A 16255-nucleotide genomic window follows, 5' to 3' on the forward strand; every position below is an offset into this window, starting at 1 on the left:
GCTCCACGGCGAGCTCCCTCGTCTTGGCTCGGATGAGCCAGTCGTCCAGGTAGGGGTAGACGTGGATCCCCTCGCGGCGCAGCTGCGCCGCCACCGGTGCAAGGCACTTGGTGAATACCCTGGGTGCCGACCGTAGTTCGAAGGGGAGGGCTTTGAACTGGTAGTGACGCCCTTGGACCACAAACCTGAGGAATTTTCGGTGCCCCTTTACGATGGGAATATGGAAGTAGGCATCCTCCAAATCCAAAGACGACAGGAAGTCTCCCTCCTCCAGCTGACCCAGGACGTGCTGGAGGGTGACCATCCGGAACTTCTGCGCCTTGATGAACTTGTTCAGACGTCGCAGGTCTAGGATGGGGTGCCATCCTCCCGTCTTCTTCACGAGGAAGTATCTCGAGTAAACTCTGGAGCCCCGAAGCCTCTTTGGGACGAATTCGATGGCGCCCTTCCTGAGCATCGCCCTTACCCTCCAGGAGAAGCTGAGGGACGTGAAGCTCTTTCCTGGCCACGGGGGGGACGCGCGGGCACCTTCTTTGAAACTCGAGCACGTGGCCCCGGGCTAAGGCGTCCAGCACCCAACGGTCGGTGGAGATGGACTCCCACACGCTGACGAAGCTCGCCAGCCAGCCTCCCACCGGGGTGCTTCGGTGGGGGCCCGACCCCACGGCCGGTTCAATCCTGTTTCGACGAGGCTTTGCCGCCTTGACCTCCTTGGCGACGACGGCGGGGTCCGCCAGACTTGCCTCGTCCTCTGTAGGCCTCCTGAGACGACGAGCGGGCCGCTTGAAGGTAGGTGGAGAAACCGCCGCCGGAACCTTTGGAGGCGCCCTTGCCTCCGCTGCTCCGAAAGGGCGTCCGTCGTTGCTGCAGAACCCCAAGGGCCCGGGCCGTCTCAGTGTCCGCTTTAATGGCCTGAAGGGAATCGTCCACTGTTTTCCCAAACAGGTTGTTCCCATCGAACGGCATGTCCAGGACTCTGGTCTGTACGTCTTGACGGAAGTCCGTAGCCTTGAGCCATCCACGCCGCCTAAGGCACACGCCGTTGCCCAACTGGCGAAACCCAGTGTCGGCCATGTCTGTCGCAATAGTGATGGCGTGGTCCGACGCCACCTCACCTTCCTGTAGGATCTCCAGGGCATCCGCCCTCTTGTCGTTCGGTAGGAAGTCCAGCAGGGGAGCCAGTTTGTACCATAGCTCCCTGTCGTAGCGGGCCACGATAGCCAAGGCGTTGGCCGCTTTAATCGTCGTCGCTGCCGACGAGATGACCCTGCGTCCCATAGCGTCCAATTTCTTTCCCTCACCGTCCGGTGGGGAAGTCGATGTGGAGGCCGCACCCCCCCCCGCTTTCTTCCTGGCCGCCGCGGAGACGACGGAGTCCGGGGTAGGCTGCGCCCGGAGGCACAGGGGGGGCCGCGTCCGGGACCCGGTACTTCTTCTCGTACCGGTCTCTTCTAGCTGGCGTCGTGGAAGGGTTCTTGAGGAGGGCGAGGCCCTCATCTCAAATGTCGTCCAGTAGAGGCAACGCGAGGACCGTCTTCCTCTTGGCCTCGCGCCGTTGATAAAGGAATCCTTCCTTTTTCTTCTCCTCAGGGCAGAGTTGGAAAAGCTCGGATGCCCTGGCGATCATGGAGTGGAACGATCCAATCTCGTCGGGCGGAGAAGCCCTGGTAGGAGGTGACGACGGTAGATCCTCGTCGTATACCTCGTCGTCCGTGCCCGTCGCTGCCGTGTCAGTCCCCGTATCATCCCCTCGGGTGGACGGGGAGGAGGGCTGGACGGGGCGCGACGGCTGAAAAGGAGGTGGAGGGTGAATCCTTTTCTTGGGCGGGGGAACACCAGAAGGTCCCGGTTCAGGATCCCCCGACGGGAGAGGTTCCTCCGTCGGCAACGGTAGTCTCGTCCTTATCTCTGAGCATAAGGACTGTATAGCCAACAAAATGGCCGCGAGTTGTCTTGCGGCGCTGGCAGAGGGGGATCCGACGGGCGATCAGTGGCCCCGTCGGCACCCTCTGAGTGCCCATGTGCAAATTTTCTGGGCAAGCTTGGACAGATTTGGCGAACGAGTCCCTCCCCGTTTGTTTAGGTAAAACATCGCTGTTGTGCTGTCTGTCAGGATCTGCACTGACAGGTTCAACAGGTGTGGCTCGAACGCTTGAAGCGCTCTGAATAGTGCCAGAAGCTCTAGCAGGTTGATGTGGTTCTTGGCCACTGAGGGAGACCAGAGACCCTGAGCTGTGTGGTGGAGATGGTGAGCTCCCCACCCCGTCAGACATGCATCGGTAGTGACTACTGCCTGTACTTCTGGATCGTAAAAGGGTTTTCCCTGTGCAAGATTCTCTCTTGCCCACCAGTTAAGGCTTTGTACTAGTGTTGGCGAAACGACCACTAGATCGTCCCACTGACCACTTGCCTGAGACCACTGTTTCGCCAAACATTCCTGCATGGGACGCATGCACAGGCGCGCGTGGGGGACCAGGTAAATACATGACGCCATCATGCCCAGCAAACGCATTGCTTTGCGTACCGTTATTTGGTGACCGGACTGATATTGCGGAATTTGCAGTAGTATATTTCGAATTCTTTCCTCTGAAGGAAATGTCAACCCCTCTTGAGTATCTAGGATTGCTCATAGGAACTGTTTGGAGGTGCTTGGCACCAGGCTTGACTTTTTCTCGTTGATTGAGAAGCCTAATTCGTGGAGGAGGTCGATAGTCCTTTGAATGTTTGTCCTGCAAATTACTGGGGTTTCCCCCGTTATGAGCCAGTCGTCCAGATAAGGGTACACCGGGATTGCCTCCCTGCGTAGGTGTGCAGCTGCCACCGCCAGTACCTTGGTGAATACCCTTGGTGCCGAAGCTTTCCCGAAGGGCAGTACCTTGAACTGGTAGTGCCGACTGTCCACCTTGAAGCGCAAGTACCTTCTGTGCGCTGGGAACATGGAAATATGAAAATAGGCATCTTTCATATCCAAGGTTGCATGTAATCCCCCTTTTTAAGAAGGAGGATTACCTCTTGTAGTGTAGTCATTCGAAACTTTTGGGGCTTGACATACTTGTTGTCAGGCCGTAAGTCCAATACTGGGCGCATTGTCATATCTTTTTTTGGCACAAGGAAGTAAGTTGAATAAATAACCTTGTTTACCTGGTGTCCCGGGACGAGTTCTATCGCGTCCTTTGCTAGCAGATTGGCGATCTCCTCGAGGAGAATCTTCTGATGTTCTAAAGAGTGTACTCTTTGTCGTGGAGGATGGTTCCGGGGACGCTGCAGTAGTTCTATACAGTACCCTGCGGATACTGTTGACAGCACCTATCTGTCTGATGTGATCCCTTCCCAAACCTGGGTGAAGTTGGAAATGCGTCCCCCCCTACTGGGGTTGCGTGAGAAGGGACCCTGAACTGAGCATCACTGCTTTGGTGGAGGCGTGCCGCCTCCTTTACTGGGGCTGCCTCTGCCTGTACCACATCCTCTCCTATTACCCCTGCCGTAACCCTGGGTAGACTGTTGGCTGCTGTTCCACTGTGTACCATGCCCCTGGGAATAGTTTGATTCTCTTTGGGAATTTTGGCCGCGTGGGCGACGAAAATTACTATTCCCTCTCTGGTTAGGGGGTTTATTGGTTAACTGGCCAAGGGACTTGAGTGTCTCGTATTCGTCATTGGCATTCTTCAGCGCGTCCTCGACCACCTTACCAAACAGATCGGCTTCCACCGGTTTGTCCAACAATGATGCCTGGGTTTCTGCCTTAAAACCAGACTGCCGTAACCACTCATGTCTCTTGATAACAGTACCTTCCTGCTATCAATCTACCTGCGTTCTCCGCGACGTCAAAAGTTGCTTTTAAAATGCAACCAGACACGGCTCTACCCTCTGCGGAAATTCGTGCTAACTGGCCCTTTAAGGGTTCTGGTGCAGAGGCTATGAGTGCTGCGACTTCTTCCCACTGATGGCAGTTGTAGTTGGCCAACAGGGTGGTGGAGTTTGCGATCCTTGCCTGATAGGCGGACGTCGAGGCTACTTTCCTGCCGAAACCATATAGTTTTTTGCTCTCCTTGTCTGGGGGAGCTTCGGACGATGACAAGGGTGTTCCAGCCCTCTTACGAGTGTTAGTGACCACTAGCGAGTCTGGCTTCAGATGTCCTCTTATATAGAGAGGGTCAGACTGGGCTGCTCTGAAAAGTGGTGAGGTTCGGGTTCACCAGGGATGGGTCTATTCTTCGCTGAATAGACTTAAGGATAGGGATGGTCTGGGCAACAGGCCTCCTTTCTCCCACTAACTCCTCGGCGAAGTCCCTTTCTTCCTGGACACCATGGGTGTCAATATGGAAATGTTCTGCTGCTCGTGCAAGAACCTCGTTCAGGAGGGGCTGGTGATCGACAGGGGAGTCTGTAACCGGGGCTTCCTTCTCTACCGGGGAATCTACTCTGTAGGTTTAAGGGTATTCCTCTTCTTGGTCCTCATCATCCCCATAGTAGCCTGTCCCGGTTTGCTCTTCTACCGTGCCAAAATCTTGGTCCTCACCAAAGGAAGTCTCTCCTTGATACAGTGAGTATGGTTGTACCTCGAAGGGGTCTGTAGGGGTCTGTAGACCTCATCGGTGTCTCAAACCGGGGCTTCTTACTCTGGGGGATAGGATCATTAGAGCCTGAGGGTGTAGCCCCTTGTGGATTATATGAAAGGAAATGGTCAGGATTTTTATCGTAAAAGTCTGCCAAAGAAGACATCCTTGACATGACCCTATCTATGTCATCACTCAACCATTTTTTGGAACTGGGAATGACTCTCTCAGAAAGTCTAGGAGATTTATCTTGAGTAGATTTGCTGGTTTTAGAAATATCAGCAGACCTGGTCTTGTCTGTCTGCTTAGGAGGAGGAGTGGAGTGTTTTACAGGTGTGGAAGAGTGCAGAGGCTGTTTCTTCTGCTGTTTTCCCCCCTCCCCGTGAGTGGAAAAGTGTTTTCCCTGTCCCTTTGTGGCTCCGGAGGTTATCGACGCCTGGCGTCAAGGATCGGGGGTAGAGTCCCTGTCCTTCAAACGTGGGGCCGCGCTGATCTCGTCTGCGGGCTCAGTCTTCGTCCTCCGACGATCGAACTTCTATTAGCCTAGGGAGCGAGGCACTCTTGGCAAGAGTGGATGATTGCCTGGAGTCATGCGGCGATCTCGACCGAGAACGCCCAGAGGACACCGATTCGGACCGTTCTGTTTGTGCCTCTTTCCGAGAACTCGACGTCGAGTCTCGGTTGACTTTGTGTGTTTTGTGTGAGTGGTGTGTGAAGAGCTTGTGTCGCCGGGGGACTTCCCCATAACCGCCCTGTCGGACGACCTTCTGAGGTCGGGGACCTGCGCTCGGCTGTCTTTCGACGCCGTAATGCCCTCGCCGTCCAAAAGTACGGCGTCGCTGCCATCGCTGAAGGGGCCCTCCGCTGCCATGGCCGCCTGCCTGGCGTGGTGGGCCCAACGCTTCATCGAACGGTCCTTAAGTGTCTTAGGTTCAAACCTACTACACGCTCTGCAGTTCGCTTCGGGGTGGTCGCTCGGCAAGCAGAGATTGCACGTGGCATGCCTGTCGACCCAAGGGAATTTGCGATTGCACTTGGGGCAGAATTGAAAAGGGATACCCTCCATAAACACCTTGAGGCAGCGGGCTGGTAAGTGTAGGAAATGTTTAAGGTGTACCTATATACCAAGAGTGTAGAGTATGTCCAACCACCCACTCTCCCTACTTGCAGGGCCGAGGCCAGAGGCCTTCCAAGGCCCGGGCCGAGGTCAGAGGTCTTCCGAGGCCCAAATCCGTTGTGCAGCAGCCGACGGTCGATTTCTTCTCCAAGCCAGCGTCGAAGTTCGACGTTGGGATGGGGAAAGGATGTAAATTAATCAATATTTTAGCAAAAGTTTGGCTAAGGCCAGGGGGCACAGCAAAATGCTTCCGACCAGTATGGCGGAAAAAAAACAATCTGAGGATCCTAGACGCGCGAGGGATCTTGGGTACAGTGGACGTCACACTAGGGATAGTATTACTGGCACGCCCTGTGTCGACGCCCATTTTCGAGTTTCGAAAAACAAACTAATACTCTGCGGCTTCCACTAAAGGTCGGCCTATGCACAGCATGTGATCTAAGCAGATTCCACAAGCCTCAGAAATTATATATATATATATATATATATATATATATATATATATATATATATATATATATATATATATATATATATATCTCCCCAATTTAATTCACTGTTTCAATTTGTTTTGCACTACAAGTTACATTTTATGGAGCTATGATTGAAAAGGGACAGCAGTGCCAGTGCAAAAGGAGCTTATTGTCCAGGTAGTACAATTAACACCACATACCTTTTTGGTTTGATCTTGACTGGCGCAGGCCTGGGAGGTGGGTCTGGGGCATTGTATATCTCCTCAATAAGTTTTCGAGACACCTTCTGTTTTGGGAGCACATGGGCTTCATGCCGTGTCATTTCATTTTCTATCCCAATCAGATTGAAGAGGGACAGATCCACATTCTGAACAAGAGAGGAAAATAAAAGCCCACAGGAAAGCCCATTAACAACCTTTGTGAAAAGCAAACGGATCAAGTCTAGGATATACCATCCTGATCATTTATTTTAGCGGGATTTTGGACAACTGGGAAAGATTCCGATGTGTTCCTAAACGACAAATATCTTGGTGTGCACTTTGGTCTCTGGCTGGGTTCACTCTGAAAGAAGTCAAATAATGTAAAGAACAAACCAATCAGCCACAACTAAATGAAATACACCTGGGCCTAACACATTTGGTAGAGTATTATTGTTAGCAGACCACCAAATTCACACTGCATTTAAAATGGTACAGTATTAAGTCAGAAAATGTGTTTTGGCTTCCTTCTGATTAATTTAATGTGTCCAGGTTGAACTGTATTTTCGGAATCAGCCCTGTGGACGGATTCAGTGAAGCCACCCTATTCTGAGGGACAGGGAAAGACACTTATGTCTAGCCTAACTATCTAGATAGTGTGGCTGAGCAGCAAAGCCTAGACATCTGAAGTGAGAGTCAAAGGGTTCAGTTAAGCACACTCAGCTCTCTTAATGCAAGCTAGGCAGAATACAAATGAGTTATTTATTTAGTCCTTAAATAACTTTTATGAATGAAAAGCAACAGGTAAGTGACACACTAAATCATTCACAACATACACATTCACTGTGGTGTGCCGTGATAAGGCACTAATACTGTACTTTTTTAAATGCGTTGATAGTCTTTCTGATGTCCACCTACGGGCTTAGTAAAACCATTCAACTGAGGCAGTACAAGACTCCACTCTTAGTATAAGATTGTACCACCTAAATTCATGGTAGCGTAGACAGATCAGCCAGGGTTATTTTAGGAGGGAGAGAGAACTGTAGAATCAGTACACAGTGAAATTGTAATACGGTCAAAAGAAACACTGAATCACTATGTATGTAAAGATAAATGATTTATTTAAATACAGGTAGGCCCAGATAAATCTAGGGGTAATTAAGTAGTATCAGACATTATATGAAATCACAATTATAAAAAAAACACTATACTTGAAGGTGCACAGACCAAAGCAAATAACCTTATTTGGAACACCTAACAGTAGTTCTAGGGAAGTCAACACCTTTTCATAGACATTCAGTATAGATCACACATTCTTGGGGAGTAAAAAACAATGGTTACTTTCACAATTGCATTCAGTAATGCAAGGGCAGTAGTCCCTACCAGTTGTACAGTGACTCAGTACAAATCACATAATCAGTCAAATGGACAATATACTTTGTGAATAGTGGGACACTTACTCCAGGTACAGTAAAAACCTATAACTACTTTTGTGATAGATCACAGTTATACTATGTGGGTAACCTAAGGAAGTAATATCCAATTACAGGTGCGTTTGAGATCAGTAAACCACAGATTGAGATAAGCAGTAACTCTTGTAACTTATTTTTGGGATGGCGCACAGCTAACTCAAGGCAAGTAAAACCGATATACTTTAACCTCACAAGGAGTACAGGTTAGACCTTTCCCAGCTATACAAGTAACTTATGTATGACTTATGAGGGACAGTTAGAACCACCAACTCTTTTATGTCGGTCTACAAAAGTACAGGGAAAGCAAAACCCAATGTTACACTTTACTGAATGACTCAGTTATTTGTTTTGTTTATTTATTTCTAATGCGCACCAAACCCAAGGGTAACAGGGCGCAGCAGTAAGATGGCGCAAAGCTTACAGAGTTACAAATAATTCAAAGTACGACGCAATATATTACAGGTAGAATTACAAGGGCAGTGTGGCAGTATTTCGCAATATAAGAACAAATATAAAAATATCACAAATGGAACACGTTACTTACCTATAACTGTTCTCCAGCATGGGTCTGGCATGGATTCACATGCTCATGAATATTCACTGTCGTCAGGCCGGGAATCCTCGGTATAGAAAATAAATCAGTATCAGTTTCGTTTCTGATCTGTCTTTCTTAGTAGTAACCAATCACTGGTCTATGGGTCATACTGCCCCCAGCCAATGACTGCCCTCTCCCTAAGCCCCGCCTCTGGCAGCCATCCTCAGATTTGGTAGCACGTAAAGTGGCAGTATGACCAAGTGAAGAGCCGCAGAGGGGTAGGCGAGAGGGTTCGCATGTGAATCCATGCCAGACCCATGCTGGAGAACAAAAGTTACAGGTAAGTAACTTGTTCGTTCTCCAGCATGGGGTCTGGCATGGATTCACATGCTCATGAATAAGAGAATACATAGCAGTACACACATGCACAACCACGGGAGGTGGCAACAGGCTCAACATTAAGCAATACAACAACTCAACATTAAGCATCTCTTGCCTCCTCACCAGGCTCACCTTAAGCGAACAGGTTGCGCAGCACTGCTTGGCCGACCCTGGAGTCCCGATCAACGCAGTAGAATCTTGTGAAGGTGTGCGTCGACTTCCACGTCGCAGCCCTGCAGATGTCCAGCAGGGGCACACCAGACAGGAACGCCGTGGTAGCAGCGATCGCTCTCGTCGAATGGGCTCTCGGACGGCCGGGCAGCGGTCGGTTTGCCAACCGGTGACAGTGCGTGATGCAGCCGGAGAGCCATCTGGAAATGGAAGTCTTTGAGAGAGCCTTCCCTTGATTCACAGTCCCAAAGTTCACAAACAGCTGTGATGTCATCCGAAAACTCTTCGTGCGGTCCACGTAGAACTTCAGCGCTCTAGCTACGTCCAGCGTGTGCAGAGTCCTTTTAGCCGGCGACGAAGGAGACGGGAAGAAAATTGGCAACACCAAGGGTTCGTTGAGGTGGAAGTCCGACGGCACCTTGGGCGTGAAGGAGGGGTGCATCCTCAGCACCACCCTCGTGTCGTGAAACGTCAACTATGGCGGCTTGCAAGATAGGGCATGGATCTCTCCCACTCGTCGTGCGGAGGTGATGGCCACGAGAAACGCTGTCTTCCACGACAGAAACTTCAACGGTGCCGAATGCATTGGCTCAAATGGGGCCCCCATGAGCCTGGTCAGCACAACGTTGAGCTCCCACGCCGGGGCAGGGGCCTTCACCGGTGGGAATGATCGGACGGAAGAATCCTTTTATAAAAACCTTCACCAGTCAATGAGACCACAAGGACGCCGTCCCGTAGTTCTGGTGTATCGTGAGATGGCGGCCAGATGTATCTTGATGGAAGTGTGACGAGGACCGTCTTCCTTTTAGCCTTGCGCCGTTGGGAAATGAACCCTTCCTCCTTCTCTTCTGGGCAGAGCTGGAAGAGCTCGGATGCCCTGGAAATCTTGGCATGAAAGGATCCAATCTCGTCGGGTGGGGACGCCCGAGCAGGGGGCGATGGGGGACACGTCCCGTCGTCGCCTCCGTCGTCATCTGTACCTGTCGTAGCCGTGTCCGTGCCTGTATCATCCCCGTGGGTAGTAGACCGGGGAGGAAGGCAGAGCAGGCCGCAGGAGGTGGGAGAGGTGGCGTAGGATGCGTCGTCCTCTTATGCGGTGGACTTTCCGAAGGCCCCGGCTCCAGTTCCCCTGTCGGGTCTGGCTCAGGTACCTCCATCGGGGGGAGGGGCAACCTTGTCCTTATCTCCGAGCATAAGGACTGAATCGCTGACAAAATGGTCGCCAAAGTGTCCTGCGGCGCCGGAAACTACGGGCGCGAGGGCTCTTGAGGAACCTCGTCTGCGCCCTCGTCGGGATCCCTCCCGATGGGCTGGGCCTCTTCCACGCTTTGATGAGCTCTTCTTCAGAGGTCGTGTCTGTATCCACGATGGCCACCTGCCCCTCCCCCACCTTTTCCAACGAGGAGTTTGTGGGGGTCTTCTCAATGGGCCTGAAAGAAGACTCCCTCTGCAGTGGCAGGGAGACTCTGGGTCCTGAGGTCGCCTCCACTGGCGTAGCCTCCACAGGCTGAGCCAGGGCCGCTGCAACATCCTCAATTGAGGTCTTAGCAGGGTGAATTAAGGCCATCGTCACCTTCTGTACGCCTGGGGCCTTCACATTGGGGGGGGGGTGTAGGGTCCGAGCCTCGCTCCACCTCTGCCTGAATCTTTGAGATCGACCGGGGCCTCTCCAGAAGCTTCGCCGGGTTCTCTGACTTCCTCTTACCCTTGCCAGAGCGTTGGCTCGTGGTTGATGGCACCGGGGAGGATGCGCCCTGCCTGGCAGCCAAGGAGCCTGACCGTTCGGCGCTCCCAGTGCCCGCGGTGCTTGGTCTTTTGTTGGGCCCCCGTCGCCGAGGCGCCCTCACAGGACTTAAGACTGCTTGGACTTCTTTTTCTTCTTCTCGCCTGACGGGCTCTTCCCTTCCAGCCAGTTGGCGAGACAGAGGTGGCGATCCTTCATGGTCCGCTCCGACATGTTCCCACAAAACGCACAGTCCTTCTCCGTGTGCGTCTTGTCCTCATGGAGACAGTAGAGGCATAACGAATGCTCATCCTCCTTGAAAACATTCTGAAGCTGGCATCCAGGGCAGGTCCTGAACAGCTTGCCGGGTGTTGAGCTTCCTTTGTCCTGGGCCATGTCCGGGGGTAGGCCTCGGAACTTCTGGAATCCTCCAAAAGCGTAACTCGACGAAATCTTCACCCTTGAGGGGCGTAGAAAACTCTGAAACGGATCCCCGTTGATCGGATGTAGAAACGGTGGAGCTTGAGGCTCTATTTAACCGAAAAATGAGAAAAATCTCCTGAAAAAGCGCGAAACGCAGCAAAAGCTCGAGAGCTACAGCACGAGGACTCCCAACACTTGAATGTGCGGTAAAAATCGGAGGATGGCTTAGGGAGAGGGCAGTCATTGGCTGGGGGCAGTATGACCCAGAGACCAGTGATTGGTTACTACTAAGAAAGACAGATCAGAAACGAAACTGATACTGATTTTTTTCTATACCGAGGATTCCTGGCCTGACGACGGGGAATATTCATGAGCATGTGAATCCATGCCAGACCCCATGCTGGAGAAATACAGGTTATGACAATATTTCACAATGTGGGAACAGCTATAACAATAAAGCAAATATACAAGTTATGAGCAGGTGAGATTCTCATTTTCAAATTTTCTGGATTGCGAGGGATAGACTAAGCCAGAGGGGGCAAGTTTCTCTGATGTGGCTAGTGGTCTGTAGAGTTGAGCAGTTATTCTAGGCAGGCAACAATCTTATCCAGACTTATTCTGAATAGGCTAACAGCAAGTCAGGGGAAGCAAGACCCAGTTGGGGGAACACTCATACAATTATCCCAGCAGAAAGAATCTGGTGCAACCAATACATTACTTTTGGGAAGAGGCACAACCTAATCACAGGATAGTAATATACCTTCACATCTTTCTATTAGAATGGCAAAACGTTTCCAAGGCAAGAAAAGATGTTAACCATACTTTTAAGATTAGTGCATCACACATCCAAGGTAAGTAAGAACTTTCCTAACTGTTCATTTTTAGAGTTACAGTTACCAACCAACTCTTTTACAAGTAATTATATGTTACTCACCGTAGTGACTGACGCACTCTTAATCCCCTTTCCACCATAATGCATGGGCGTCCCTTCCTAGGGACGGGATACAGAACCTTTTCCACCAGAAAAACCTTGTCCTTTAAATATAGAAGCATGCTACCCTGACTCCACCCATCAGTCTAATTGTTACGAGTGATGGTGTCGCACGTTCCCAGCTGTGTTGTTTGAACTTAGTGTAATCGGTAAGGGTGTGTCTTGTCCCCCACTCTGGTACTGGTGCTATTGTTCGCATTCACCCACTCCCTTGTTATCCATTTTCTGTCGGTGGTCCATTGTCACCTGTGTGTAGTTTGTAGGCCACGGTGTTATTAATATATCATACTTGCCCCGCCATCCTGACCTATCTGTGATTTTTCTATGGTATTGTTTAACATATCTATCTCTCACTTGGTAAGTTGATATGCCTTAAGATTTTTCTTCCTTAACTTCTGTTTATGGGCAGTAAATAAGGGGGATTGGGAGGATAGGTTTCTTCTCTCAGCATTGTTTCGGCTGTGTATCTGCCCCATAGGAGTTCTTCTATTTATGGGGTGAAGAGCCAGGATTTGAGGAGTTTTCTGAATAGGTGGGGATTTCTTGTGTCACATATGTTCTTTGGTAACTTGTTCCCGGTTTTTGGGGCGAGGTGAGAGAAAGAAGAACCTCTGAATTTTCCTTTTTTGTAGGGTTTTGGTTCCAAACGGATGTCGCTGCTCGATCTGAGCATCCTTGTAGGGCGGTGTAGGCTTAATTTGTCTCTTAGGAACTCTGCACCTTGGCCGTGGATTGCTCTGTGCGGAATGCACATCGATTTGACCTTGATTCGCTGTTTTATAGGTAGCCTGTTTAGTGTTTTCAGCACTGGTGTGAAGCGATATCTCCGGGGTAGTTTGAGGAGCAGTCTGGCTGCTGCATTTTGTATGAGTTGTAGTTTTTTTAAGTCGTTCAGGCATGCCCAGATATAGGCTATTTGTGTAGTCTACTCTGGACATGAGAGTGATGACGGTGAGTGTTTTGTTGGCGAATGACAGGAACAATAGGATCCTTTTTACTGCTTGCAGCAGAAAGAAGCATTTCTTGATTAGAGCGTTTACTTGTGGCTTTAGAGTAAGTTTGTTGTCCATCAGGATGCCCAGGTTTTTTACAATCGACGATGGTGCTAGAGTTGGACCGAGTTCCACTGGCCACGGGATGTAGTGGTTGTCGCCTCAGTCTTTTGTGATGATCATTATTTCTGTTTTGCCTGGGTTGAGTTTGAGTAGTTCAAGTTCATCCAGTTGTATATTTCACGGAGGCAGTTCTCGAATGTTGTGTTTTCTTCTTGAATGTCTTGTATTTTGTAGACTATTCGTGGATAGTCAGCATAGTTATAACAGGTGAGGCTGTGTCTTTGGATGATCTGGATTAGTTGAAACAGGTAGATGTTGAATAATAACTGGGAGAAGGATGATCCTTGTGGTACTCAGCATGAGGATTCTCTTGAGTTGGATATGAAAGGTTTGATCCATATGGTCTCTGTTCTGTTAGGCAGGATTTGATCCGTAGTAAGGGGTGGTTGGTGATTCCGATTTTCTTCCAATCTTGTGATGAGGATGTCGTGGTTAACTGTCGAATGCCGCAGAGTGGTCTAGAAGTATAAAAGAGATACGATTGTCTGAATCTGAGTTTGACTTTAGGTCATCCCATATTGAGAGAAGTGCTGATTGCGTTCCTCATTGGTCTAAAGCGTACTTGTGCCTGGTCTAGCAGGCAGTGCTCTTCTATGAATTCTTGGGTTCTGTATATGTATGTTTCGAGCAAGTTAGCTGGGTATGGGATGTTGGAGATGGGTCTGTAATTGGAGAGGTCCTCTACGTTTCCTGTTGTATCTTTGAGGAGCGGCCTGATGTATGCTGATTTGAAGGATTGTGGCAGTTAGGACAGTTTTACTTAAGTCCGAGTTAGCAAAACCATTTAACTGAGGCAGTACAAGACTATACTGTTAGTATAAGGCTGTAACACCAAAGTATAGGGTAGGGTAGACAGAGCAGCCAGGGTTATCTTAGGAGGGAGAGAGGGCTGTAGAATCGGTACAAATGAAATTGTAATACAAATGATCCAAAGAAACACTGAAACACATTGTATAGTAAAAATAAAGGATTTATTTAAATACAGGTAGGCCGAGATAAATCTAGGGGTAAGTAAGCACTAACACGATATGAAATCACAATATAAATACACAACACTATACTTGAAGTTACACAGACCCAAATGCAGACCTTATTTGTAACCCTTGACATTAGTTCTAGGGAAGTCAAAACCTTTTCATACACATTTAGTACATGTCACACCTATTCTGGGGGAGTAAAAACCAATGGTTACTTTTCACAATTACATTCAGTAATGCAGGGGCAGTAGATCCTACCAGTTATACACTGACACTTAGTACAAATCACTTAATCAGTCAACTGGACAATATACTTTTGGTGAATAGTGGAACACTTATTCTAGGTGCAGTAAAAACCTATAACTACTTTTACGATAACACAGTTATACTAGGTGAGTAAAGCCTAAGGATGTAATATACAATTACGTGTGCTTTTGAGTTCAGTGGAACACAGACAGAGATAAGCAGTAACTCATGTAACTTATGTAACTTATTTTTGGATGGCACACAGCAAACACAAGGTAAGTAAAACCCACATACTTTGTTTAACCGCACAATGAAGGGGAAAGTAAAACCCAATGTTACACTTTACTGAATGACTCCGTTATTCTAGGTAGGCAACAACGTAAAACAGACTTATTCTAGACAGGCTAGCAGCAAGTCAGGGGAAGCAAGACCCAGTTGGGGGACACTCATACAATTACAATGCAGGAATAATCTGGTAAAACAAACACTTTAGGTTGTACCTCTTCCCAAAAGTAATCACAGGAGAGTAAAAATACCTTCGCATCTACTTTCTATTAGAATGGCAAAACAGTTTCTAAGGAAGAAAATATGTTAACCATACTTTTAAGAATAGTGCGTCACACATTCAAGATCAGTAAGAACATGTGTAACTGTTCACTCTTCGACTTACCAATCAACTCTTTACAAGTAAGTAACTTTTAAACACGTATTTTCTTTTCTAAGCAAAAGGCCCAATCCCTCCAAATTCTTTCCCTTATTCTTGGAGCACGGGTGTTCTCAGTGGCAGAAGGTGGTCACTAGGACTAGTGACCAACAGGCAATGTCAGAATAGGTTCCTTAGTAGAAAAAGTGAGCGCTCATTAGGAAAACTGGGCAAACAGGTGAGTACTTTACTTCTAGGGTTAGAAGAGGGTCCTGGGGCTTCGCTGAAGACACCCTAGCAGGATTCTAGCAGTGGGACTGGGTGCACTGGATGAGAGGCCATCCCATCACAGAAAACCCACAGCTACACAGAAATCCTAACAGGCTTAAGGTAAGTACATACGCAAGCCAACACAGTACCTCAGCATTGAAGATGATTTTGCAGCAGGAGGACTTCAGGGTCTGCAGCCAAATACCAGGTCAGTGGATTCCTTATCGTGGTGACTGAAAACAAGACCTCAGAAGGAACTTTGCAGCAGGGATCGATGAAGAAGGCTGTAGGCAAGGTTTCCCTCGTGGCTGAATGTGGTTTTGTGGATTTGGTGCCTTTTCAAGAAGCACAGAAGACAGAAAATCACGTTTGAATTCTTGTCGTTACAAAGGTCCAGCATTCTGTTGAGGAGACTTTTCAGACTCGATTCGTGTCTCTGGAGATCCACCAGGATGCCCATAAAGTTTCAGCGAGATTCGGAAGACTGTGCACCGTATAGTGCCTCAATGTCCCAGGATATGGGGTATTGCAACAACGCAAGGTCGCAGCAACGCGTGGGATGGCTCAAAATGCAGGTCTTCTTGAGGCTAGTGGGTCTCAGCAGGCTCTGGGTCGTCATGTTTGAAGTTCCCAGGTTGATTGGAAGAAAGGCCTACAGCAGGCTCCGGTCGCTGGAAATAGTTTCAGCTGCTTTCCCTTCATCATCCGCTTCGGTTCCAGTGGTCGACATCTCTTCAGCTTCCAGGTTTGCAGTATTTTACAGGAACTACAGCACAACCTCTGCATTCTCTACCCGCATTTTACAATAAGGGGCAGTCTGGTTGTCCTATCAGGACAGCCAGCACCCACCCCCCCCGCCCACTGGGATTTGTCCCCATTTAGGCAAGGAGAAGACAAAGGGCTGTGGAGTTTTGGATTCCTCCCTCGCTATCTGCCCTCATAGACAGACTGGAGCCAAGGAATGT

The 16255-nt window shown here is 49.2% G+C and overlaps 1 protein-coding gene across 6 annotated transcripts in view; it reads right to left on the reverse strand.

The window, feature by feature from the left end:
• EP400 (E1A binding protein p400) overlaps window positions 1-16255 on the reverse strand; it is a 1542855-nt gene that overhangs the window by 615136 nt on the left and 911464 nt on the right. For all 6 annotated transcript variants that reach the window (XM_069620067.1, XM_069620064.1, XM_069620063.1 and 3 more), the window contains one exon: window positions 6347-6513. In XM_069620067.1, the coding sequence (XP_069476168.1) occupies window positions 6347-6513 (167 nt within the window). The remainder of the gene's footprint in view (window positions 1-6346; window positions 6514-16255) is intronic.

This window comes from Ambystoma mexicanum, chromosome 10 (assembly GCF_040938575.1).
Source record: "Ambystoma mexicanum isolate Mex_15411 chromosome 10, UKY_AmexF1_1, whole genome shotgun sequence".
In the NCBI taxonomy this organism is placed as follows: domain Eukaryota; kingdom Metazoa; phylum Chordata; class Amphibia; order Caudata; family Ambystomatidae; genus Ambystoma; species Ambystoma mexicanum.